Raw genomic sequence first — 25,502 nt, 5'->3', positions numbered from 1 at the left:
ATTTCTTTTTTATTTTCCTGTCTCATCTTATCCACTATATTGACTTATCCTACAACGCGCGCATCAAGTTACCGCTGGAGCAGTCGCTCCTAAGTTCGGTGAATAATTCCTAACGATTTCATTTTATACATCTTTAACTGTCTATAGTATACCATAAATTTATTTCTAACTTAAAGATGGGAGAAAGGTGAAAAAGCGCTATAATATATTTTATAAAAAAATTCATTTGAAATATATATTTTAAATTAGCTGTGATAAAATGTAATGAGTTACATTAAAAGAATTATTAAAAATTATAATAATGACTTTAAATCTAAGCTTAATATGTACACACAGAAAAATACATACTGTATCTAAGTAAATATTACTTGTTTCAAGTATTTTATAAATTCATATATCCGCAAATCTATCGTAAGTTCATCATAAGCATCAAATTTATTCAAAATATATTTTGATCCCAGTAAGTTTAATACTTTAATCAAGAATATTAAATTAAAAAAAAAATTCTATTTGCTTATTAAATTAACCAAATCTGACTTTTCTTCGATACAATTTTATAATATTCTTCACCAAAAAATAATTAGGTACTTCTTTTGAGTGTATGATAATGAGTTTATCAAAAATTTGTAATGAGTATATTTTTAAGACTATTGTGACGATGCGCCTACCACTCATCGTCCCTAGCGACCGACCAGACGTAGGCTCGACGCCTATGACGCCCACGAGCGCTCGCGCCCATGCGACGCCCCAGCGTGGGGACCGCTCCCACTGCGCGACCGATACTCGCGGGTGGGAGGCCCGAGCCGGGTATATAAGCCGGCTCGGCCAGCATAACGAGACCTGTCCCGATCCGGTGTCCGACCAGACCACATCTCTGGGTGCTCCCGAGATATACCTGCTCCGACTTTCCGCCGACAGGGCCGGGTTCTCCCGCTCTGCTGCCAGGGTTTCTCCCGGCGTTCGGTCTCTCCGATTTTCCGCCGACAGGGCCGGGTTCTCCCGCTCTGCTGCCAGGGTTTCTCCCGGCGTTCGGTCTCTCCGACTTTCCGCCGACAGGGCCGGGTTCTCCCGCTCTGCTGCCAGGGTTTCTCCCGGTATTCGGTATCTCCGATTTTCCGCCGACAGGGCCGGGTTCTCCCGCTCTGCTGCCAGGGCTCTCCCGGCGTTCGGTCTCTCCGACGTCCCACCGACAGGGCCGGGTGCTCCCGCCCTGAAGCCAGGGTTCTCCCGGCTCGCGGCGCGCTAGGCCGTCCTAAAGGAGACGGGTGCTCCCTCTCCTAAAACCAGGGTTCTCCCGGTACGCGGTTGTATTATATAGAGTGTAGTTAACGTTAGTGTAAGTGAACGCCATAGACCTTAAGAGGGAACGTCCGCGCAGAAGCGCACTTTGTATTCTTCACCACAATTGACTGAATAAACGCAGCTTTAATATATTTCATGGAGTGATCGATCAAGCTTCCCTCCTTCTCTCGAATCCTGACTCCGGCGAGCAGATCCGCGGCGTCGAGAAAGGCGAACCGTTACATGGCGCCCGAACAGGGACCTGACTAGAGGAAGCTACGATCGGCATAAGACTCCATGCCACGGTGGATCGACTATATCTCCAAGCGAGAGGCCATCGAGGAGCTAGCCGCGCAAGGACTATCGACCGAGGGAACTCTCGACGAATTGCGAAAGCGGCTGCGGCGATTTGTGGCACAGAACCCCTCACTGTTTGAGAACCGCGTTGCCACGGGATCCGGGAATATGCCGCTAGACACCGCTAGCACAAACCCCGGCCCGTCCACCGTCGTAGAAACACCCATGGCCGACCCGGCAAAGGTCATGAACCAGATAAGGAAATGGGGGCTCCACTTCGACGGAAAGGACCCGCTGGCCTTCCTCGAGCGCGTAGACGAGTTGCGGCAAGGATACGGGTGCCGAGACGATCAGCTGTTGCTGGGGTTGCCCGAAATGCTAAAAGGCGACGCCCTCTTGTGGTATCGAAATAACCGCGATACCTGGACCACATGGAGGGAGTTCTGCGACCAGCTCCGCGGGCATTATTTGCCGCCGGGCTACCAGCGCCGGCTCCGGCGGGACATACAAGGCCGTTATCAACGGCCGGACGAGCCATTTCAGGCCTACGCCACGGCGTTGTTGACCATGATGCGCCGGGCTGGGGGCTACACCGCGCGAGATCAAGTAGAGCAACTACATGAAAACATGGGCCCGGAGTACCAGCTGTACGTTCAGCTGACCGACGCTACCACAGTGGGCGAGCTAAGCACCAGAGCCGCCCAGTTGGAGGCCATAAACCACCGTCGGACCGAGCGGACCGGAACTCCCGGCTGCAAGACCGCCGCGGCTGCCGCTTACAGCCGGGATGAATGTTGCTGGCGGTGCAAGCAGCGTGGGCATACACGTCAGGACTGCCGACGGCCGGCTAAGAAGTTTTGTTCCCGTTGCGGGAAGGATGGCGTCCTGACTCGCGATTGTCACCCACCGTCGGGAAACGCCAGCCGGGCCGGGGACGTTGCGGCCGCCGCCCAGCCCGCCTCCGAATGAGGTACCAGCCCCGACCGCACCTCCGAGTTCGGATTCTACAACATACGCGCTGGGCGCTGCTGGACTCAGGTTCCGAACTCTCGTTCGTCGATCAGGCAACGGTACGCCTGTGCGAAGGCAGCCCGTACCACCTAGAAGCCGCGACCGATCGGGTCGATCTCGCCGACGGGACCAGCGTCCCTATCACCGAAACTATAGTCCTGCCCATCTCCGTGCAAGGAAACACATACACTCACCGCTTTGCGGTACTACCCCGCCTGGGTAGTCCGATGCTGATCGGTGTCGATCTGTGGGCAAAACTGGGCATCACTCTGCCTCCTCCTCCGCGAACCGAGACATCGACCACGGCAGCAACCAGCCTGGTGGCCGCCAGCACCCACGCCTCGCCATCAGAAGAGGCGCGTCTGAGAACCTTTCTAGAACGCGAGTTACCGAGCTTTGAGGCCATCAAGGGGCCGACCGATCGCGGGGCCCACCATATACGGCTCAAGCCCGTGACGCCCATCAAGCAGCGATATCGCCCCCGAAACCCGGCCATGCAAGCTATTATCGATCGGGAGGTCGAAAGCATGCTTGCCGAAGGCATAATTGAGCCGTCCAACAGCCCGTGGAGCTCTCCGGTTGTGGTCGTACGGAAGCGGGACGGATCCCACCGATTCTGCATCGATTTCCGCAAGCTCAACGCCGCATCAGTAAAAGACGCCTACCCGCTGCCACATATTGCCGCAACACTGGACAAACTCCGTGGGGCCCGGTATCTGTCCACACTAGATCTAAAGAGCGGGTACTGGCAGATTCCACTCACGCCAGAGAGCCGACCAGCAACCGCGTTCACGGTCCCGGGAAAAGGATTGTTCCAGTTCCGAGTTATGCCATTTGGCCTGCACTCCGCACCGGCTACTTTCCAACGGCTACTCGACTCCGTCCTAGGTCCGGAATTGGAACCACACGTCTTGGTGTACTTGGACGACATCGTGATCGCAAGCCGGACCTTCGAGGAACATCTACAACACCTGGCCGAAGTTTTCCGGCGCCTACGCCAGGCCAAGCTCCGCCTTAATCCCGCCAAGTGCCACTTCGGACGGGAGAGCCTGCGCTATCTTGGTCATATCATCGACCGAAATGGAGTCCGCACCGATCCGATCAAGGTGGCCGCCATAACCGGATGGCCTGCCCCCACCACAGTCCGCAAGGTCCGCCAGTTTCTGGGGATGGCCTCGTGGTATCGGCGATTCATACCGGACTTCTCGACGGTCGCCGCACCACTGACCCATCTCACCAAGAAGAATGTACGATGGTCTTGGGGGCCCGAGGAAGACCTCGCGTTCGGACGGCTCAAGGCAGCGCTGACTTCGTCTCCCGTGCTAGCCTGCCCCGACTTCTCGAAACCGTTCCTACTGCAAACTGACGCCAGCTCACACGGCCTCGGGGCCGTTCTGACCCAACAGCTGGCAGAGGGAGAACGGGTGATTGCCTACGCTAGCCGCACTCTCAATGGCGCCGAGCGTAACTACAGCGCCACCGAGCTCGAGTGCCTGGCCGTAGTTTGGGGCATTCGTCGAATGCGTGGATACCTGGAGGGATACCGGTTCGTCGTCATCACGGACCACCAGGCCCTCAAGTGGCTGCAACAATTAGAGGCCCCGACCGGCCGACTGGGCCGCTGGCTGTTCGAACTGCAGCAGTTCGATTTCTGTATACGATACCGGCGCGGGACGCAGAACCAGGTGGCCGACGCCCTGTCACGCGAGCCGCAGGTCAGCGCAATTACTCCACGTTCCGCCTGCCCGTGGTACCGACGACTCCTCTTGCGGGTGCAGAGTCAGCCCGCAGAATACCCTGATTACGATATACGCGACGGACAGCTGTACCGGCACGTGCTACACAGCCTGGATTTCCACGACGCACCCGCCGCCGACCAGTGGAAACAATGCGTCCCCCGAGACCAGAGGGAGGACCTCCTGCGGCGCCTACACGATGATCCCACGGCCGGACACCTGGGCGTAGCCAAGACAGTCGCCCGCGTCGCGTCGCTCTATTATTGGCCGAGAATGTTCCGGGAGGTCGCGCGATATGTCCGCCGCTGCCCCACCTGTTTGGCATACAAGCCACCGCAGCAACGACCAGCCGGACGGCTACACGCCACCCCCGTCACCGAGCCGTGGCAACAGGTGTCCGTAGATTTGGTGGGTCCTCTACCCCGGTCTGCGAAAGGGCACACCTGGCTACTGACGGCCCAAGACCGTTTCAGCAAGTGGATAGAGCTAGTACCCCTGCGACAGGCCACGGCTCCCACTCTCGCCCGCGAAATTACAAGGCGAGTCATCTACCGGCACGGGTGCCCGCAACGCATCATATCAGACAATGGAACGCAATTCACATCGCGACAATTCCGGACCATGCTCGACTCCTTCGGGATACGACACCAGACCGCGCCGGTGTACGCACCGCACTGCAATCCGGTGGAACGAGCCAACCGGACGATCAAGACCATGATCGCGCAGTACGTCCAGGAACGGCACCGAAACTGGGACGAACATGTCGACGCTCTACAATTCGCCGTAAACACCGCGCGGCACGAGGCCACCGGATATACGCCCGCCTTCCTTACTCATGGCCGAGAACTGGCCAGGCCGGATCCGCGCGACCGCCGGATACCGACCAACTCCAGGAGCCCGGAGGACGTCTGCCGACAACTCGACGAGGCCTTCGAAGTCGCCAGGATCCACTTGGCCCGCGCCTTCCAGCGACAGGAGCGCCACTATAATCTCCGGCGTCGCGACTGGCGGCCAAAGCTGGGCGACCGGGTGTGGAAGCGGGACCGCCCGCTCTCCAACCGAAGCGAAGCGTTTAACGCTAAGCTAGCGCCCAAGTTCATCGGGCCCCTAGAGGTACGGAGGATCCTATCACCCGTTATCGTCGACCTGCGGGGCGCACAGGGCAAATGGTACCGTCACGTCCACGTGCAGGACCTCAAAACCGGGCCCACAGACGAGGAAGAACCGTCCGACGGAGAGGGGGAATAGCCGAGCACGCCGACCGACGCGCCCGCCCTACGGCACGACCACTGTCAGGGACACAGTCCCCGTACCGACTCCGGCGCGCTTGCCGTACGGACGAACTACTGCCCGCATTCCTGACTCCCACTCCCGGCCGCTTTCCCAGCGTCGGCACGCCGGCCGAGAACCGACACGTGCCGCATTCCATCCCCACTCCGGCCCCTTCGAGCTTGCCTATATAAAGCCGCCCGGAAATAGAGCTTTTAGTAATCCTTCGCTATGTCCGACGCACAGCAAATAGCGGACGCCCTATTCGGGGAAATCTCCGACAGCGCGAGCGAGTCCGGTCAGACCGAGACCACACCGGATTCCCAGCCGACGCCAGGGCCTCGACCAACCCCGAGCCCCCAGCCAACGGCGGAGCCAGCAGCCAAGCCGCCCGATGCCCCGAAGCGACCTGTTTCTCGGCCGCCTCGACCCGGGACGTCAGTACAACGCTCGGACCGGGAGAACCGCCGAAAAGCGATCCTGCTCCTCGCCCCGCTACCACCGCCAAAGCCCAGGCGACGGTCGTGCGTCGCGACCGCCGTTCGCAGCCGACAACCCACCCGGCCGTCCACCGAAGCCAGCCCAGGTAACCCGCCAGGGCCAGCCACGCCCGACTCACCGCCGGCCTTTGTTGCCGGCCCCGATAAGGCCGCCGTTCCGGCACCCGGGTCTACCACGCCCGGCGCATCGCCCGTCGCCACCGGCCCCAGTCGGCCTCCGCCCAGGCTCATCAGGCGCCCCGTCCCGGCCAGACCAGCCTCAACGCCCGGGCCAGCCATGCCCGACCTGCCACCAGCCAGTTCCGGCCAACCCGCGCTCGCCAGGTCTATCGGACTGGGACCCCGGCAACCTGGGCCCCAAGTGGTGACCGTGACACTGGGCGACGGCACCGAGGTCGAGGTCCCGTTCCTCACCGCCATCCTCGGCCGGAAGTACCGGATCCTCACCGCGACCGGACGGTGGATCATCCGGTTCGACCGCCGTGGCCGTCCCCGTAGCGTACAGCGCTTAGGTTAAGCATAGGTTAAGGAATACATTGTAAGCCTAGGTTAAGAAAAAAAAATATAAATAATAAACACAGAAAATTCAAGTCATTAAGCCAGAGTCTATTTCTTGCGTTAGTCTAAGAGGGGGGGTGATGTGACGATGCGCCTACCACTCATCGTCCCTAGCGACCGACCAGACGTAGGCTCGACGCCTATGACGCCCACGAGCGCTCGCGCCCATGCGACGCCCCAGCGTGGGGACCGCTCCCACTGCGCGACCGATACTCGCGGGTGGGAGGCCCGAGCCGGGTATATAAGCCGGCTCGGCCAGCATAACGAGACCTGTCCCGATCCGGTGTCCGACCAGACCACATCTCTGGGTGCTCCCGAGATATACCTGCTCCGACTTTCCGCCGACAGGGCCGGGTTCTCCCGCTCTGCTGCCAGGGTTTCTCCCGGCGTTCGGTCTCTCCGATTTTCCGCCGACAGGGCCGGGTTCTCCCGCTCTGCTGCCAGGGTTTCTCCCGGCGTTCGGTCTCTCCGACTTTCCGCCGACAGGGCCGGGTTCTCCCGCTCTGCTGCCAGGGTTTCTCCCGGTATTCGGTATCTCCGATTTTCCGCCGACAGGGCCGGGTTCTCCCGCTCTGCTGCCAGGGCTCTCCCGGCGTTCGGTCTCTCCGACGTCCCACCGACAGGGCCGGGTGCTCCCGCCCTGAAGCCAGGGTTCTCCCGGCTCGCGGCGCGCTAGGCCGTCCTAAAGGAGACGGGTGCTCCCTCTCCTAAAACCAGGGTTCTCCCGGTACGCGGTTGTATTATATAGAGTGTAGTTAACGTTAGTGTAAGTGAACGCCATAGACCTTAAGAGGGAACGTCCGCGCAGAAGCGCACTTTGTATTCTTCACCACAATTGACTGAATAAACGCAGCTTTAATATATTTCATGGAGTGATCGATCAAGCTTCCCTCCTTCTCTCGAATCCTGACTCCGGCGAGCAGATCCGCGGCGTCGAGAAAGGCGAACCGTTACACTATTATCAAGAAAATATTCTTTATTAAAGATAATTGTTACTTAAAAAAGAAAAGTAAGCCGAATAATTACTTTTCTTAGCAATAAAATGATATTTTTAGGATGAGAGGAAAAATAAGGAGGAAAAATAATAATAATATATATAGCACAAAAATTCATAAATGATAAAGTCTGGCCAAGTTCCAAAAAAGACATTCCAAAATGTTTATATTTTAATTATTATCTAAATTTTTAATATATTATCAACATGAAAAGTAACTGATATATTATTCAAGGTGCAAATTCAAAATAAACGTACATAAAATATACATAAAATGTATAAATAAAACTGATCAAAATTTGATTCTAGAAAGTAAGTGATATGTTATTTTTAGTGCACATACAAAATTTTTAAAAATTTAATTAAAATAACAAAATATTTAATAAGAAATACAAAAAACACTTGGCGTTGCCAACGGACTTCATTCATCCCCTTCTAGCCCTCCCTCCCCCCCCCCCCTAGCGTAACCCCTTCACGCCATTTCCCCCTTTCTTTCCCCCCGTCGAGAGGCTCCACCACCCCTCCGCCCCTTTACACCTACGGTATTATGAAACAACGAAAATGAGTAATAATGTAATAATTAGCATGATTAATTGACATTATGTAATTAATCCACTAAACAAAATTACGTTTCAGAAATGTTACAACAATGTCACATTGTGGCAGTGTAACGTTTGCCGGTATATCTCAGAAACATCTACGAAACATGTCGGTAACCCAAAATGTCCTACATCATTTACGTTACATATGGGATGTTACATTTGCGACGTTCCTGAAACGTTTAAGGAACCTAGATGCGGCGTCCGAGAAACGTTTCAAATGTAACATTGTTGCCGTAACGTTCATATGGCAAATCTGGAACGTTACATTTTATATTAATTATATAATTAAAACATCGCAATAATGTTATTTTAAAAACATTACAAAAATCAATATTTGTAACGTCCATTAAATACAATTATAATTGTATCTAATCAATATTTTTTAATAAATACACATTTGAATAAATACACATTCTGTTGATCTTTCATGGACGTTGCAAATATTAAATTCTGTTCTGCTGATTTGGAATAAAGAAATTTTAGTTCAAGTTCATAATTTTTATTTATTTAATAAACTTGAAGTTTAGGCTTGTAATTTTCAAATAGATATAGTGGTGGGAGGATCTCAAGCCCAAGTAGATTGTATTTCTTGATATATATTTTTTATTAAACCAATGTTTGAACAAACGTTTCGGCTGATCATTCAACCATCTTCAGTGTTCCTTTTTATCTAAATAATTATACATCTTAGTGATTTTATATATACAATTGAGGTCAAGATAAAATATTAAAAAAAAGTTTTCCTCATAAAAAAATCTTTCCAAAAAATTGTTTTTTTAAAAAAAGTTTTTCTCATAAAAAACCTTTTCAAAGAACTGTACTTTCAAAAATATATTATATTAAAAAAAAGTTTTTCTCACAAAAAACCTTTCCAAAAAAATTGTACTTTTAAAAAAAGTTGTATATATTAAATAAAAATTTGCTACATATTCTGTCTATAAAAGAGGTGATATCAGAAAATGACGCCAAGTTTAAATAAAGAACCTTTCAAAAAAAGTTGCATGTATATCTAATTATTTATTTAAAAATGATATTTATGTTTATATCTAGTTAATTCTTCTTAAGTATACTTTTTAAAATAATTGCATCTGTATCTAGTTATTTTTTTTATATCTGTATCTAGTTAAATAAAAAAATTTTTCAAATTTAATCAAAATAAAAAAATATTACAAAATTTCGCAAAAAACTTGGCGCTGCTATAAAATAGCCTTCATTGCTCTATAATATTTTAAGATGTATAATAATATTTTAATAGCCTTCATTGCTCTATAATATTTTAAGATGTATAATAATATTTTAAGGCTATTTTATAGCAGCGCCAAGTTTTTTGCGAAATTTTGTAATATTTTTTTATTTTAATTAAATTTGAAAAATTTTTTTATTTAACTAGATACAGATATAAAAAAAATAACTAGATACAGATGCAATTATTTTAAAAAGTATACTTAAGAAAAATTAACTAGATATAAACATAAATATCATTTTAAAATAAATAATTAGATATACATGCAACTTTTTTTGAAAGGTTCTTTATTTAAACTTGGCGTCATTTTCTGATATCACCTCTTTTATAGACAGAATATGTAGCAAATTTTTATTTAATATATATAACTTTTTTTAAAAGTACAATTTTTTTGGAAAGGTTTTTTGTGAGAAAAACTTTTTTTTAATATAAGGTAAATGTCCCTATTTGTGACCATGTAAGATTTTCATATGAGTTAATAAGAAAGAAAAGTACTCTAGAGTAATTTAAATAAAAAACAATTATACCGAACTCAAGATTATAATCATTTTTGTATCGAAAAATCTTTTACTCGAACTCTAAATATAATTTAATAAACTTATTAAAAAAAAAATTGCAGACTATGTAAATGTACGCATTAGTGACCGCATGATTTAAATTTGGCCTTATTAGTGACCGCCATCTGTCCCGGTTAGTAACCGGTGCATCAGATCGAATGTACCGGTTATTAACCGGTGCGTTAGATCGCATGTACCGGTCATTAACCGGTGCGTCAAATTGAATGTACCGGTTATTAACCATTTAGTGACTGGCAGATTAATTTTCTCGTCATTTAGAGATAAATTGGAGAAGAACATCATTAATGAAATAAAGTATCAAAGAAATTATTTTTATTTGTTGTAAAACAATATTAATATTAATATTAAATATAATGCACATTGTGGAGGTGTTGTTTTACGCAGGCGGCCGTCACACACATTATTTCCCACGTTTATTTTTTCTGTTTAAGCTATTATTTTTTTTGGCAGCTTTTTCAGCTTGTTGCAACACTTTTTGTCTTTTTTTCTCTTCTGTTTCTTGTCTTTTCTTCTCAGCTGTTTCTTGCCGTTTTCTTTTTCTCTCTTCGATTGCATTTTGACGTCGACATTTCTCCATTTCTTTCTCTCGGTGATATTCTTGCCAAGCCAACGAAGTGGCCACTGAAGGTATTTTGACTTTTACAGCACGTTTTTTCGTTGCTGAATTGTTTTTGCGGGGCCAAAATATAGCCTTTTTAAAAACATCTGGGATATCAGAAGGAACGTCTAAGAAATCTGAAAAATAATAGAGATTAGACAATTCCTATTCTATTTTTTAATAAAATATACTTAATATGTATTTATATGTACCATTGTCATTAACAACAGCAGACATTGAAACTGATTGGATATCTCCAGTGGTATTAACATTAGCATTAATTGCTCTGAAAAAATAGAACGATTTTATTTTAATTGAATGTAACAATTGAAAATAATTGTTCTAAAAAGTTGATAAAATTTACTTGTTTATTGTCGTATCTTCATTAATGTTGAATTGTGAACATCCTGCAGTGACCGTTTCATTTTGCATTACGATCTGCGGAAGATTGTTCGGGCTCGCATTTGCTTTGTCAGTCAAATCAACTGTCAGCCTGGGATGTTCTTGAAAAAGTACTTCGTCCGTCGAATTATCTTCAGGATTCTTTAGCGGTAAAATATTTTCTTTTTCTTTCAGACTTTGATGCTCTGAATTATCTATTTGATAGGATGCAACATTGAAACTAGATTGTAAGGCACAAGTTTCATGATTAATGCTGAGATCAAGATTCTGATTTGGGTCACCCATGATAAGAATGCCAATTTCATCCGTAGAATTGAAATCTTCAGTATTTAGAATACTAGAATGACCTCCTTCTAAAGCAATTTAAAATACAGTGCAAAATACAATTAAAAAATAAATTTATTTCAAAGTGAAATCTGATAGACGCGATTAACTAAATTTGCGCGCGCGCGCGCGCGCGCGTGTGTGTGTGTGTGTGTGTGTGTGTGTGTAAAGATAATATATATAAAGATGTATAAAGTAAAATATACGTGTATATTTAAAAAGTTAAAAAAAAAGTTAAATTAAAAATTAAAAATAATTACTTGTTAATTTCAAAATTTTTTGCCAAAAATAGAAAAGGCCAAGGTTTTCATCTGTGCCGTTATAGATTCCAATTTCATTAGCGTATTTGAATATACCCAATAAATTTTCATCAATGTGACTCTCAATAAATAATAAATGATTTTCAGCATTGTGTTCTGATGTCGAAGTTACTATCGCGTCATTCTTTTTTTTCTGCAACAGTTGATTGTATTGAAGTGCATCGGCTGAAAACGGGAAAAGGCCACACTTCCTGAAACCATTGCTCATCACCTTTGGAAGTTCTATGCGTTCAATAGCGATTTTGAGGAGTGGGCCAAAGTCTTCTCTTCGTAAATTCCTTTCATTTTGCACTCGCCAATCATTTATGCAGTCTCTCCAGCTCGATTTAAGCGTCCGAAACAGAGCAACGTCAAGCGGCTGAATAAGGTGTGTTGCGTTTGGGAACAATGCAATAAGTTCTATTTGATGATCCATACAAAACTGAGAAACCGGTAACGTCATGTGAGAAAAGTGCCCATCGACATACAGAATAACCGGTCTCTCGATGTTATGTGCTGTCAACCATGGTTCAAAAATGTTACTTATGTATTCATAGAAGATTTCGGCCGTTATCCATCCGTTTTCCGACTTCCCAATACTCCAATCAATTGGTACACTTTGCGAAACACTATAAGGAATTCTCTCATATGGAAAAACTATCATTGGAGAAACCAATGCGCCCGTAGCGTTTGTCATAAATAGTACTGTCAAGCATTCCTTCTCGTCGTTTTGTGTGAAATTGTAAACTGCCTTATCTCCTTTTCTGACCAGCACACGTTCCCCTTTCGGACAAAGATAGAAAGCAGATTCGTCGCAATTAAATATCCGAGCTCCATCGATGTCTATTAATTGGTTCTTAACTAAATGCTGTTCGATTTCTTTGAACCAACCGCGCAGAATATCTTCTGTTACTGACGCTCGACTTTTAGGCAAGTTTTGAGCTATGCGAATAGAAATTTCTTGATGCCGACGTAAAAACGCTTCGTACCAGTGACGTCCTGGTTGTCCATTAGCAAACGGTGTTTCTCGACCCAATTGTTTGATTAAACAAGCAACATTACAAAGCAGTTGTGTTTTTGTGACTGGGAAGCCTCGTTTACTGAGATAAAGCATCCAACGCACTATTATTGCCTCTTCTTCAGCAGATAGTACAGTTGGAGGACCTGTTCTCTTTCCAATTGGTCGATGTCCTTTTAATTTTGCTATTAGCGTTGATTTAGGGATACCACTTGATTTACTAATAGCATTTATTGACTTTCCAGAACGAACGTCAACGAGTGCTTTTTCGAGTTGTGTGTCTGACCATTTTTTTCGAATTTTACCCATGCTGAATGGAAACTTCAATCTAAAAATAAAAACTCAAAATCTCATTAATGTCATTAAAATTCGAATATAGAAAAAAAACATTTCATTATAATTTCCACACAAAATAATAAAAAACATTACAAATTATTTACTTAATACTTAAGTAATTGAATAAGTAAGTCATTACAAATCAATATAAAACATATCCCGATGTTCTAAAAAGAAGTCGGCCCTAAGTAACCTAACCTAACCTACTGTTATAATTAGTTTTCTTGAGTCTGGTCACAAATAAAGACATGCGTGTTTTATTGTTCCTATTTGTAATGTTCGCTTATATACTCAAAACTACTAACCTTTTTCGAAATATACTAATAGTACAACATTTATTAATTATTCACTGTGATACTTACACAAAATTGTTCTTCAATATTTCTTTTCAACGATGTAAACAAAGCTGTCGCTGTATTGTGACAAGCACTTCACCTACTAACGTGTCAACCAACTTACACTCGACTGTCACTGCGATGGCGACACTAGCACCTTATTTCATATTTTTACGAATATTTATTGATGAAATATCACGAAACCATATCAAATTGTAGTTTATTAATCGCCAAACATAATAAATATTCTTTTCAAGGATGAATTACTTAAAACTTCTAATTATTTTAATAAAAATCCACGAGTGGTCACAAATAGAGACATGGTCACAAATAAGGACATTTACCTTACTCATTAGAGCCTTCTAGCCACGGTTCGGTGTGTAAGGTGTGTGCGTGAATAAAACAGTTAAGCCAGTCCAGTGGAATTACTCTTTCTTAACACCATCCCCAGAAACCCGCTCCGGCAAAACAAAAAAATAAGAAGTGTTTCGATAATTTCGAAGGTGTCGCGACTTTATGGTCCTTCGAGCCGGATCGCGGGCGGATTACACAAGGACAAATTAGTGAAACAAGTACAATTAACACCTCGATATTAATCGCAGTCGTTCTAATAATTTCAGGGCGTAATTCCAGTGCCACTATTTGTGCGTGCGTGATTAAGTGAAATTCCTTTTGCCACGCGTCAAACATTGATACGAGAGTGGATTCAGCTCGTTGTCTTGGGATATCGCCTTCTTCGTTTTCTAACATTAACACGGCCTTGAACTGTGTTTACATCGGGCCGACGCACATCAGCCATCAATAGAACGGTGCTTGCCGATCGCGTGATCCTCTCCTCTTGCGCGCGCAAAACGGAGTCCGGCAATTCACGCGTGTGAATGTACCGGGTGTACATTGCTGCTCCTGATTATTCTACCACTTATCGACTCTCACGCAGTTAGGTACAATGTCGTCGCTCGACGATCTGCTCACCAGGCAAGACGCCAACATCGTGCAACTTTCCCGTGCCCTGCCCAATTTGAAAAAACTTGGAGTGAACAATTTCACGATTTCCAAGGTGAAGAATCGGCTTGCTGCTTTGGAGAAGGTGTGGGGAGAGCTGCGGGACACCAACTTCCAGCTACTCCATTTTGCCTCCGAGGAGGATAAGGGGCAGCTCGAATACTTCACGCGCAATGTTTTCTTCCGAGCGGAAGAAATATACCTCGAGGCTTCCGATTACATGACCGAGGCCATCGGATCCCTGGACCATGCAGTTTCTTCTCGGACCATCTCCGGAGACGCTAGTGCAATTAATTCGACTATAGCAAATATCTCCGCGACTAGACTCCGCAGAATCGAGCTTCTCGAATTTTCCGGCGATCGACTAGACTGGGAGCATTTTCGCGACATGTTCGAATCGTTGGTTATAAATGACCTGTCATTAACTAATGTCATGCGATTACACCATTTAAAGGCGAGTCTCAAAGGCAATGCTGCTCTTTTATTGCGCCATTTCAAAATAACCGAGAGTAACTTCGAGTCCGCGTGGAAAGCATTAACCGATGAATTTGCGAAGACGCGTTTGATAATCAATTCACACTTACACGCGATTGCGGAATTGCCAATTCTCAAGAACGAGACGGCTAGCGCGCTTCGCAATTTACGCAACGTGGTGAAATCGTCGGTAGATGCACTCTCGAATTTAGGCCGTCCGGTCGACAAGTGGGATGATCTCCTGATATTCATTCTCGTCAAGAAATCTCGAATCTACTCGAACACGTCAAGAGTGGCAGATGGAGTTAGGAGACACGTATGAACCTCCCACTTACGACGCGTTCTCGAAATTCATATCAAGGCGAATACGAGAACTCGATAACGAGAGCCCTCTTGGCGCGAGCGAAAGCGTAGCCGTGAAATCGCGTAGTTTGAATGCGAGAGTTCATACTTCTAATAAACAGCTGATCGATGAATCACGAAAATGCCCTGCTTGTTCTGAGAGCCATTTGCTCTTCCGGTGTAAACAATTCTTTCCCTTGAATGCGGATCAGCGTTTCGCTCTCGTCAAGAAGTTGAAATGTTGCGTCAATTGTTTGCGTCTTGGTCATGCGACCACTGCTTGTACAAATTCGCGCAAATGTTATAAATGTGATAAGCCACACCACACGTCTTTGCACCGCGATAATAAGCGTTTCGAAACCAATGCGAATTCCGAGGACAATTCCGCGAATACTGCCGATGTAAACAAGCCAATTGCTGGTCCATCGGTTCTCACTGCGTCGACAGGAGCGCCGAGGAATTATGCCACGGTATTACTCGCCACCGCCTGGGTGAAATTGCGTACCCCCGACGACCGAACGGTACGAGTGCGTGCTCTGCTCAATCAGGGATCAACGCATTTGTTCATCTCGGAAACATTAGCCCAAAATCTCCGCACGCCCCGTCAACGTATGGCACTGCCTGTGACGTGCTTCGGAGAGCAATATTCGGGCACCGCAAAATCCATGGTCAACCTCGCTGTCGAGTCGTGTAAATCGAATGACCCATCGCTTCCGGTGACAGCCTACGTATTCAATAAAATCACCTCATACAGTACCTCTAAGAGAAGCTCCGTCTCGAAGTGGCCGCATTTACGCGATCTCGCTGATCGTTCGTCGATTCAACTTCTCATTGGAGCGGACATATACGGAGCTGTATTATTAGAAGGACTCCGCAAGGGTCCACTGGGCAGTCCTACTGCGCAATGCACAATTTTCGGATGGATTGTTACCGGTCCCGTTAACGAGACAGACGCGCAAGCGTCAGTTTGTGCTGCCTCCGTAAACAGCACGTCTGTGGATCTTGATAAACTCCTCGTGCGTTTTTGGGAAACAGAAGAGGTTCCCTCGAAATCAATTCTCACGGCCGATGAAGAAAGCTGCGAAACGCATTTTCGCACGACTCACAGTCGGGAGGAGAGTGGACGCTATATCGTCCGCTTTCCGTTTAAGCAGTCGCCTCCGCCGATCGGAGAATCATTGTCAATCGCTTCGTGCCTTTACGGCAAACTTGAAAGACGACTTTCTCGCGACCCGTATCTCGTCCTTGAATACAACTCGTTCCTCCAAAAATATCGAGATTTAGGCCACATGGAGCTCATCCCCGCGACGGAACTATCATGCTCCTCCGTTGTCTACCTTCCGCATTACCCGGTAAGGAAGAAGGACGGCCTGACGACTAAAATCAGGGTCGTATTTAATGCTTCATGCAACACGTCAAACCAAACGTCGCTGAACGACCACTTGTTCGTTGGACCCAAACTCCAGACCAATTTACCGACCATCTTGATGAGATGGCGGCAACATAAATTCGTCTACATTTTGGACATCGTGAAGATGTTTCGCCAAATATTCATGCACCCCGCGGACAGGGATTATCAACGAATACCTGGAGATCTTCTCCGCAATCTGCAATTCAGTCGTACCGTTTACGTACGGTTACGTACGGTACCGCTCCAGCGCCCTATCTCGCGATAAGGGTACTTCATCAACTGGCCAGGGATGAGGGCGATCGTTTTCCTTTCGCACGTTCGATTCTGCTCAACGAGACTTATGTTGATGACATACTTTTTGGCGCGAACGATATAGAAACCGCGAATGCTACGCGAGTTCAATTAATCAATTTGCTCGCGGCAGGCGGTTTCCGTCTTCGGAAGTGGGCCGCTAACCACGACGCAATGCTCGAAGACGTACCACAGGAGGATCGAGCTGTGACAAGCAAGTACCCTCTAGAAGAGGAATCCAGCATCAAGGTTCTCGGCATTTCGTGGTCCCCGCGAAACGACTCGTTTAAATTCAAGGTCTCGCTCCCGCCCTCTGCGGCTTCGACTAAACGGTCCGTGCTTTCTACAATCGCACGAGTCTTCGATCTCCTAGGGTGGGCTACGCCTGTAGTCATCGTCGCAAAAATACTGATGCAGGAGCTATGGATACGAAAATGTGACTGGGACGATCATCTTCGCGAAGACCTCAACGAAAGGTGGGAGAATTATTGCAGATCTCTCGCGACTCTTGCCGAAATCCGAATTCCTCGCTGGACTGGACAAGTGACGAGTACAGAACTACATAGCTTTTCCGACGCTTCACTCAAGGCCATGGGAGCTGTCGCTTATATGCGAACTACTTACTTACTTTAACGCCGACGTTAAGGTAGTCCTCATTGCGGCGAAATCAAAGGTAGCGCCTATTAAAACCTTTAGCATCCCGAGATTGGAGTTGAACGCGGCCGTGCTTCTCGTCAGACTCTTCCGTTACGTTACCAAGACTATGCCACTAATCAACGTTCCGACATATTGTTGGACAGACTCCACTATCGTTCTCGAGTGGCTGAAGAAACACCCATCCACGTGGACGACATTTGTGGCCAATCGGGTTGCGGAAATTCAAACCGCGCTCCCCGCGGCGGAATGGAAGCACGTACCGACAAGCTCAAATCCCGCAGATATTGCGTCACGCGGCATCGCTCCCAATGAACTTCCATCTCTCGATAAGTGGTGGACCGGCCCCACCTGGCTGCGAGAATCACCTACATCATGGCCGATCTCAGCATGCCGTATCCACGAGGAGATGGGCGAGCTGGATCGCAAAATAGCGGCCGAACATCGCAAAGCTGTCGTGACGCACGCCGAAGTTAGGCCGAATCTACTCGCGCTTAACGATCTCCCTAATCGAATGTCATCGTGGACTCGCTTACTACGAGTTACGGCGTATGTGCTCCGATTCAGTGCCCGCGTGCGGATAAGATCAATATTGACAGCGGGGACTAGTTCCCGCCTTACGGCCACCGAAATTAACGCTGCGAAAGACTTCTGGTGCAAACAGGCCCAGGCCGATTCATTTGCTTCCGAAATAAACGCGCTCGAACGAGGCCGACCGATTTCGTCGAGGAGCCCACTTCTCAAATTCACGCCATTTCTTGATAATAAGGGTACGTTACGCCTAGGCGGGCGGCTGGAAAACTCGTTTCTTGCCTTCACAGAGAAGCACCCAGTAATTCTACCCCGACACCGAATCAGCGAGTTGATTATCAGTCACGCTCACGCGCAAATACTACACGGAGGCCCCCAATTGACTCTCCGCGTCATTCGACAAAATTATTGGATCGTCGGTGCGAGGAACCTCGTGAAATCGATGATACACCGTTGCGTTCCATGCATTCGTCAGCGAGCAGTTATCCCGATTCAACTGATGGGCAATCTTCCGGTGTCTTGCATCTCGCCATCGCGTCCGTTTTTGCATACGGGTGTCGATTATGCCGGCCCGTTTGCCATTATTACGCGCAAAGGTCGAGGGCAGAAAGCCTACAAGGCTTACATCGCCGTTTTTGTTTGCCTCTCGACACGCGCCGTTCATTTGGAATTAGTCGACCGATCTGTCGACGGAATCATTTCTTGCCGCCTTTAAGCGATTTGCCTCTCGTCGTGGCATTCCGAGCGACCTCTACTCCGATAATGGAACCAATTTTCAAGGAACAGAGAAAGAATTATCGACGACATTTCGCCGTATCGCAACAGTTCAGATTTGGGAACGCAATTAGCCACCGATGGCACTTCGTGGCACTTTATTCCCCCCGCGGCGCCTCACTTCGGTGGTATTTGGGAGGCGGGCGTAAAGAGTATGAAACACCACCTACGTCGGGTTGTCGGTAATCATACACTCTCGTCGGACGAGTTCGCGACGCTTCTCTGCCAAATAGAGGCATGTCTCAACTCGAGACCCATTTCCGCCCTCACGGCTGATCTAGAAGACTTCGCGACGTTGATCCCTGGACACTTCCTGATTGGAGCTCCATTGGCAGCCGTTCCCGAGGAGTCAGTGCTCGAGCTCCAGGAGAATCGATTGTCGAGATATCAACGGGTACAAGCGATGCTCGAGCACTTCTGGCAGAGTTGGTCCCGTGATTATCTACACACTTTTCAGCAACGGACAAAATGGACTCGAGCGCACCCTGAAATTAAAAGTAGTATAGCAATGATGATTCTAACTCAGGGATCTGAGGGGGTGCGCGGGTGAAGAGGGGAAGAGGGGTATCAGATAACAGTGGAGGGGGTAATAACGCCATCGTTTTTGGAGGAGAGGGGATAAATGTGGAGTGGTAGGGGTATCAGATTACAATAATTCTCGGAAGATAAGGACTGTTAATACAAATCGCAAGATAAGGATTCCCGGAAAAGATAAGGATTGTTTATTGGAAAGAGAACTGTTTATTGGTGCAGGTTTTTTTTTCTACACATCAAAGTAGAGCGCCATGTTGTCGGAATTATTATGTTTATAGTATGCAGGTTCGTGCAGATTTACGGATTGCGTCATCGCTGTATTTTAGAACAAAGAGGCAGCATTTGAGCGCCGTTTCTTAGAGGGTGTGATAATGATTGTTAATACAAATTGTAGGCATCGCCATGTTGCTAGATGCGTCATCGTGTTTGGAGGAGAGGAGGTAATTTTGGAATGGTGGGGGGTATCAGATCACAATAATTCCCGGAAGAGATAAGATAAGGATTGTTAATGCAAATATGAACCATCGATATTTTTAATCAATTTTGTATGCAACAAGCGGGTATATAAAGCAAGTGAAAAAGAATAGGAACCATCAGTCGTTCGAAATCATTGAGAAAATCACTAGTTCGCTGTGACGTTTACTAGCAACGATGTTTTGCACCATGTCAACCGTGAATAATCAGATCAACAAACAGCAGAGTGCGAAGAAGCTGCAATTACCCAACGAGTATGTCGTTTCTTTAGCTACATCTTTAAACTTAATTGTTATACTTTTAAACTAACAATTTATTTTTTCACAGAAAACAAAAAAGTAATATGTCAAAGATGGAAAAAGAATTATCTAGGATCTTGGTTAGAAGATACCCGTTGACAAAAACCAGTTACAAATATCTCGACATCGGAATCAACGCCGAGCCGTGTGGAAATCGCTCTCGGTGACAACCATGGCAAGGAGCTACGTCTATCATACGACGTATGGAAAGAACTCATGAATCAACGGAGCATCATCGCCAGCTTCTTTAAGAATGATGCGGACGAAGCACCGTCTCAGACCGTTGGACACTGCACGTTAAGTTTTGGAAAAATGAACAACCTAAAAGTAATGCGCCTGGCAACATCAGCATTATGTTTAATCATGTCAAACCGAACCGTGTGTAACATGTTTGCACTTGAATATTGCGTAGACTGTATCAATCATTCGTTGAACAACATCACCGGTACAGTTGATGTCAAGTTCGCACACTTTTCAGAAATCGCGAGGAATGCGAAAGACCCCGATCACGTGGCGATTCGCAAAAGCGATTTATTCGATAAGAATAATATAATTGATTGTGAACTGGTGACTCAGGTCTTTGCGGAGTTGTAACAATACATATTAATAAATATTATTTCAACTGTAATTAAAATTTTTTATTATTTTTCCGTGCCATCTTATCCGCTATACCGACTTATCCTACAACGCGCGCATCAAAGTAGAGCGCCTGTTTAAATTGCGTCATCATGTTTGGAGGAGAGGGGGTAAATTCGGAGTGGTGAGGATATCATATTACAATAATTCCCGGAAGAGAAAAGATAAGGATTGTTAATACAAATTGTAGACAGCGCCATGTTGTCGGAATGCATCATCGTTATGCTTATAGTTGGTGTCGTGTGCAACAAACGGGTATATATAAAGCGAGTGAGAAAAAAACGACTAATCACAGTTGTTCAAAATGGAGAAGGAGCGCGATCTTACCGTACGAGCAGCGAATATAAAAACGACGGGAGAGTTCCTTCCATGGGACTACGAGTGCAACGAGTACCTCGATTCTCTCAAGGAACAATGTTGCAAGAGGCAACGCACCGGAGTAGTCAACTCTCTGGTGGCGCAAATTGTGCGTCTGGAGGGTGTGAGGGACGCCCTACACGAGCGTTTCGTGCCCGTCGGTGCCGGATACGGTGGATACGAGAAGAAGGGCTACACGTGGAAGGAGATCGAGACGGCGTTTAGGAACCGTGTGCTGACCGGTGCGATTATCAATCAAAACTATATAGATCCTCGTGAATTTTTTGAAAATGTAAAAAATACGGTTATCGAGCGGATCCAGGGCGTCATGGCGGAACACAACAGCGTCAAGATTAACACCGCGTTCAACGGGGAATTCGTCGCGGGCGACAAGACTGCTGTGAAGATCATCGCCACCAAAAATTGCGAGTTGTTTCCCACATCCGATCTCAACGAGTGGTACACGCGGCACGTGGAGGATGATATTCTGGCGGCTCTGGAGGAGTTTCAGGAACGCGATAGCGGATGGGCGTTGTCGCGTATCCTGAATCTCACCGTCAATGTGAACAAGTTCAATCCTCTGCACGTGGGATGCCACATCGAGTTACCGTGGCAAATTATGCTAAAAAGGGCGGTGGTCAATGTTAAATCAAACGATAATGCGTGCTTTGCGTGGGCGGTGGTAGCAGCCTTGTATCCTGCGGAAAAAAATTCAGACAGAACAATCGAATACCCACATTACTCGACGGTGCTCAACCTGTGCGATATCGAGTTCCCCATGACGCTTCCGCAAATAACAAAATTCGAGAAACTAAACGCCATCTCCGTCAACGTCTTCACCACCGAAGACTCAAAAATCGTCTCTCTGCGGCTCGCCGATGACAAAAAGGAGAAGCACGTCAACCTGCTCTACGTGTGTAAAAACAACGATGCACACTTTGTATGCATCAAAAACTTGTCGCGGTTGGTGAACTCGCAACTGAGCAAGCACGCAAATAAAAAGTACATTTGCGATCGGTAAGTAAAAAGATGCGTATAAAATAAATCAATATTTTTTTTTTTTTTCATAGTTTTAATCAAATAAATTATTACAGGTGTCTACACTACTTTTATACACGGGAGAAGTTGTCAGTCCACAGCGTCGACTGCGGGAAAATGAACGACTGCGCCGTCGTTCTCCCCGGCGAGGACAAGTGGCTGACGTTCTGGAATTACAATCGGAAGGAGCGGGTTCCGTTCGTAGTGTACGCCGATCTCGAATGTACGCTCGAGAAAAAGGAGGATCAGGACGGTACTACTTACGCCTACCAACATCACAGAGCCTTTAGCGTAGGATATTATGTAAGTTGCGCTTACGATAATTTACTCTCTAGTTTTAAGTCATATCGCGGTGAGGATTACACAGCGTGGTTCGTCAACGAACTGCACGATTTGACGCACCGCGTGAAAGCGATCCGCACCACCGTCGTCCCCATGGCGGATCTTACGCGGGAGGAATCGGAGAAATTCCGTAGCGCCGTAACGTGTCACGTGTGCGAGAAACCCTTAACAGCGTATGACACGCGGGTGCGCGATCATTGTCATCTGATCGGGCGTTACCGCGGTGCCGCGCACTTGTCGTGCAATCTAAATTACATAGACTCCGACGTTATCCCGGTGATATTTCACAATTTATCCGGTTACGACGCGCATTTTATAATCAAAGACGTTGCCAATGCTTTCGAAGGCTACGTCGAATTGTTACCGCTGACGAAAGAACGTTACATTTCATTTACAAAAAATGTTAAAGATACCGAGGATCAAAATTCCAAAATTTGCATTAAATTACGATTCATCGATTCGTTCAGATTTCTCAGTACGAGTCTCGACAAATTGGCATCTTATTTAACTGTAGATGAATTAAAAATTTCACGATCGGAATTCAAACATTTATCCGCGGAAAATTTCAATCTGCTTACTCGGAAAGGCGTGTTTCCCTACGAGTACGTCGACAGCGTCGACAAGCTCCGGGACACAAACCATCGCGCGAATCGTTTTACAGCTCGCTCACCGGAGAAACGGTATCCGAGAGCGATTACGCGCACGCGACAAACGTCTGGCAAACTTTTTCGATCGAAGATCTAGGTCAATACAGCGATTTGTATTTGAAAACAGACGTTCTTTTGTTGGCGGATATTTTCGAAAATTTCCGAAACATGTGTATTAAAAGTTACGGTTTAGATCCCGCTCATTACTACACTCTACCGGGATACACGTGGGACGCTATGATGAAGTACACGCGTGTAAAATTCGAGTTGCTCACGGACATCGATATGGTACTGTTTGTCGAGCGCGGTATACGCGGCGGTCTCAGCCAATGCTCCAACCGATACGCCGCCGCCAACAACAAATACATGCCATCCTACGACCCATCGGAACCGTCATCGTACTTAATGTACTTTGATGTAAACAACTTGTACGGCTGGGCAATGTGTCAACCGTTGCCCTACGCCAAATTTCGATGGGTCGATGATGTCGAAAACTTTAACGTAATGTCCGTTGCATCCGATTCGGCTACCGGTTATGTGCTGGAAATCGATCTCGAGTATTCGGTGAATCTTCACGACGCGCACGCCGACCTGCCGTTCTGCCCGACGCGCGATAAGCCGCCCGGCAAGCGGGAGCTCAAGTTACTCGCAACGCTGTACGATAAGCAGCGTTATGTCATTCACTACCGTAATCTACAGCAATGCGTGCGACATGGTCTGCGAATTGCAAAGATTCACCGCGTACTGCAATTCGCGCAATCTCCATGGCTCCGCGGATACATAGAACTGAATACACAGTTTCGGACACGGGCGAAAAATGATTTCGAAAAAAATTTGTACAAATTGATGAACAACGCGGTTTTCGGCAAAACCATGGAGAATGTGCGAAATCACACGGATGTACGGCTCGTTACACAGTGGGAGGGTCGGTACGGAGCGGAGGCTATGATCGCGAAACCGAATTTTTACAGCCGAAGCGTGTTCTCGGAGGATCTGATGGCCGTAGAGTTGCGAAAACTCGAAGTGAAATTCGACAAGCCGATCTACGTGGGTATGTGCATCCTCGACATATCCAAAACCTGCTTGTACGAGTTTCACTACGAGTACATGGCGCCTCTCTACCGCGACAATTGCAAAATTATGTATACCGATACCGACAGTCTGATATACCTTCTGCACTGCGAGGACGCGTATCGGGATATGAAACGCGATATATCCAAATTCGACACGAGCGACTACTCCGAGGACAACGTTTACGGTATGCCGCGCGCCAACAAGAAAGTACCCGGTCTGATGAAAGACGAGAACAACGGCGCGATCATGACGGAATTTGTCGGATTGAGAGCGAAGATTTACGCGTTGAGAGTCACCGGTCAAAAAGACACCAAAAAGGTTAAAGGTGTAAAAAAGAGTGTTTTCGCTAGAACGATAACGTTCGACGATTACACTCGGTGCCTCAACGCCGAAATCGAGTTGACGCGACGTCAATCGTGCATCCGCTCAAAGATGCACGAGGTGTACACCGTGTTGGAGTCAAAGCTCACTCTCAGTCCGTACGACGATAAGCGGCACGTCGTATCCGGTTCCACCGACACTCTACCATGGGGACATCGCAAGATACAATTGTAAATAATGCTTAGTAATATACATAGTGTTTAATTTATATAGTTTAATATTTTATGTATTATTATCATTGTTAGTTTTAAATGTATATATTGTAACATATTGTAGTAGTAGTAATAAAGAACACCTTTGTATATAAATGTATAATAGTTTATTATAATACAGTGTAAAATATACATAGTTTATTACAATACATCGTCTTTATTTATCCAAGAATTATGTGAATTGTCGAATCCCAACCACTTTACAAACACCTTATCGTCCTTTCGGCGCAACACCTTCTCCACGAGATAAACGTCGGGTTGTGCGGTCTTGAGCAATTCGTACTCGTAAAAGCCTCCCGCGACCGGATCTCCGCGATAATCTTTAATCAGATACGTCACAGGATTGGTACGTTGCACCGTGGCGATCTTAAACACCTCCGTCGACCAATTCGGTGTGTATCCTTTCTCGAATACAGTTTTGAATTTGCTCACGCGCACCGAATCACCCACCCTGAATTTCGCCGGCGCGGCAATTTTTATATTACCGTACACGGTGCTCAAGAGTTCCTTTGCGATCTCGGGAGTGACATCGATCGGGCGCATACCGATCGTACGATGTTTACGACCGTTGTATTCCGAGACCAATCGCGGTAAATCGTCGATCCACCTGTACGATCCCGTGAGCGTGAAAAACTTCCACATTTCGTT

At 46.8% G+C, this 25,502-nt stretch overlaps 4 protein-coding genes across 4 annotated transcripts; 3 read left to right on the top strand and 1 right to left on the bottom strand.

The window, feature by feature from the left end:
- The first annotated feature begins 5,825 nt into the window (after positions 1-5,825).
- LOC136998966 (uncharacterized) lies at positions 5,826-6,611 on the top strand. The gene has a single exon (XM_067352353.1). The coding sequence runs from the start codon at positions 5,826-5,828 to the stop codon at positions 6,609-6,611; it is 786 nt and encodes a 261-aa protein (XP_067208454.1).
- Positions 6,612-8,149: 1,538 nt separating this feature from the next.
- Positions 8,150-13,045, bottom strand: LOC105668945 (uncharacterized). Its single transcript, XM_012361659.2, has 4 exons — positions 11,654-13,045; positions 11,032-11,422; positions 10,880-10,953; positions 8,150-10,804 (listed from the first exon to the last, which is right to left on the bottom strand). Exons 1-4 carry the CDS (start codon positions 13,017-13,019, stop codon positions 10,470-10,472), a joined length of 2,166 nt encoding a protein of 721 aa, XP_012217082.2. The 5' UTR covers positions 13,020-13,045; the 3' UTR covers positions 8,150-10,469.
- A 1,282-nt stretch (positions 13,046-14,327) lies between these two features.
- On the top strand, positions 14,328-20,761 carry LOC105668938 (uncharacterized). Its single transcript, XM_067352352.1, has 6 exons — positions 14,328-15,173; positions 15,322-16,840; positions 17,035-17,377; positions 17,490-18,104; positions 18,867-19,285; positions 20,277-20,761. The coding sequence occupies exons 1-6, from the start codon at positions 14,328-14,330 to the stop codon at positions 20,759-20,761; spliced, it is 4,227 nt and encodes a 1,408-aa protein (XP_067208453.1).
- Positions 20,762-22,838: 2,077 nt separating this feature from the next.
- On the top strand, positions 22,839-24,816 carry LOC136998965 (uncharacterized). Its single transcript, XM_067352351.1, has one exon. It carries the CDS (start codon positions 23,356-23,358, stop codon positions 24,814-24,816), a length of 1,461 nt encoding a protein of 486 aa, XP_067208452.1. The 5' UTR covers positions 22,839-23,355.
- The last annotated feature ends 686 nt before the right edge of the window (positions 24,817-25,502 follow it).

The sequence above is a fragment of the Linepithema humile genome, chromosome 3, assembly GCF_040581485.1.
Source record: "Linepithema humile isolate Giens D197 chromosome 3, Lhum_UNIL_v1.0, whole genome shotgun sequence".
Taxonomy (NCBI): Eukaryota; Metazoa; Arthropoda; class Insecta; order Hymenoptera; family Formicidae; genus Linepithema; species Linepithema humile.
The sequence above is the reverse complement of the archived record's forward strand: the minus strand, read 5'-3'. Positions and strand labels throughout refer to the sequence as shown.

Coding starts and splice junctions, on each gene's coding strand:
- LOC136998966 (XM_067352353.1), top strand. CDS start 5,826: ATGTCCGACGCACAGCAAATAGCGGACGCCCTATTCGGGGAAATCTCC.
- LOC105668945 (XM_012361659.2), bottom strand. CDS start 13,019: ATGGGTAAAATTCGAAAAAAATGGTCAGACACACAACTCGAAAAAGCA. Junction 11,423..11,653: donor AAAAATTTTGAAATTAACAA/GTAATTATTTTT, acceptor AAATTGCTTTAG/AAGGAGGTCATTCTAGTATT. Junction 10,954..11,031: donor GAAGATACGACAATAAACAA/GTAAATTTTATC, acceptor CTATTTTTTCAG/AGCAATTAATGCTAATGTTA.
- LOC105668938 (XM_067352352.1), top strand. CDS start 14,328: ATGTCGTCGCTCGACGATCTGCTCACCAGGCAAGACGCCAACATCGTG. Junction 15,174..15,321: donor CAGATGGAGTTAGGAGACAC/GTATGAACCTCC, acceptor TCTAATAAACAG/CTGATCGATGAATCACGAAA. Junction 16,841..17,034: donor TACCGTTTACGTACGGTTAC/GTACGGTACCGC, acceptor TGCTCGCGGCAG/GCGGTTTCCGTCTTCGGAAG.
- LOC136998965 (XM_067352351.1), top strand. CDS start 23,356: ATGTGTATTAAAAGTTACGGTTTAGATCCCGCTCATTACTACACTCTA.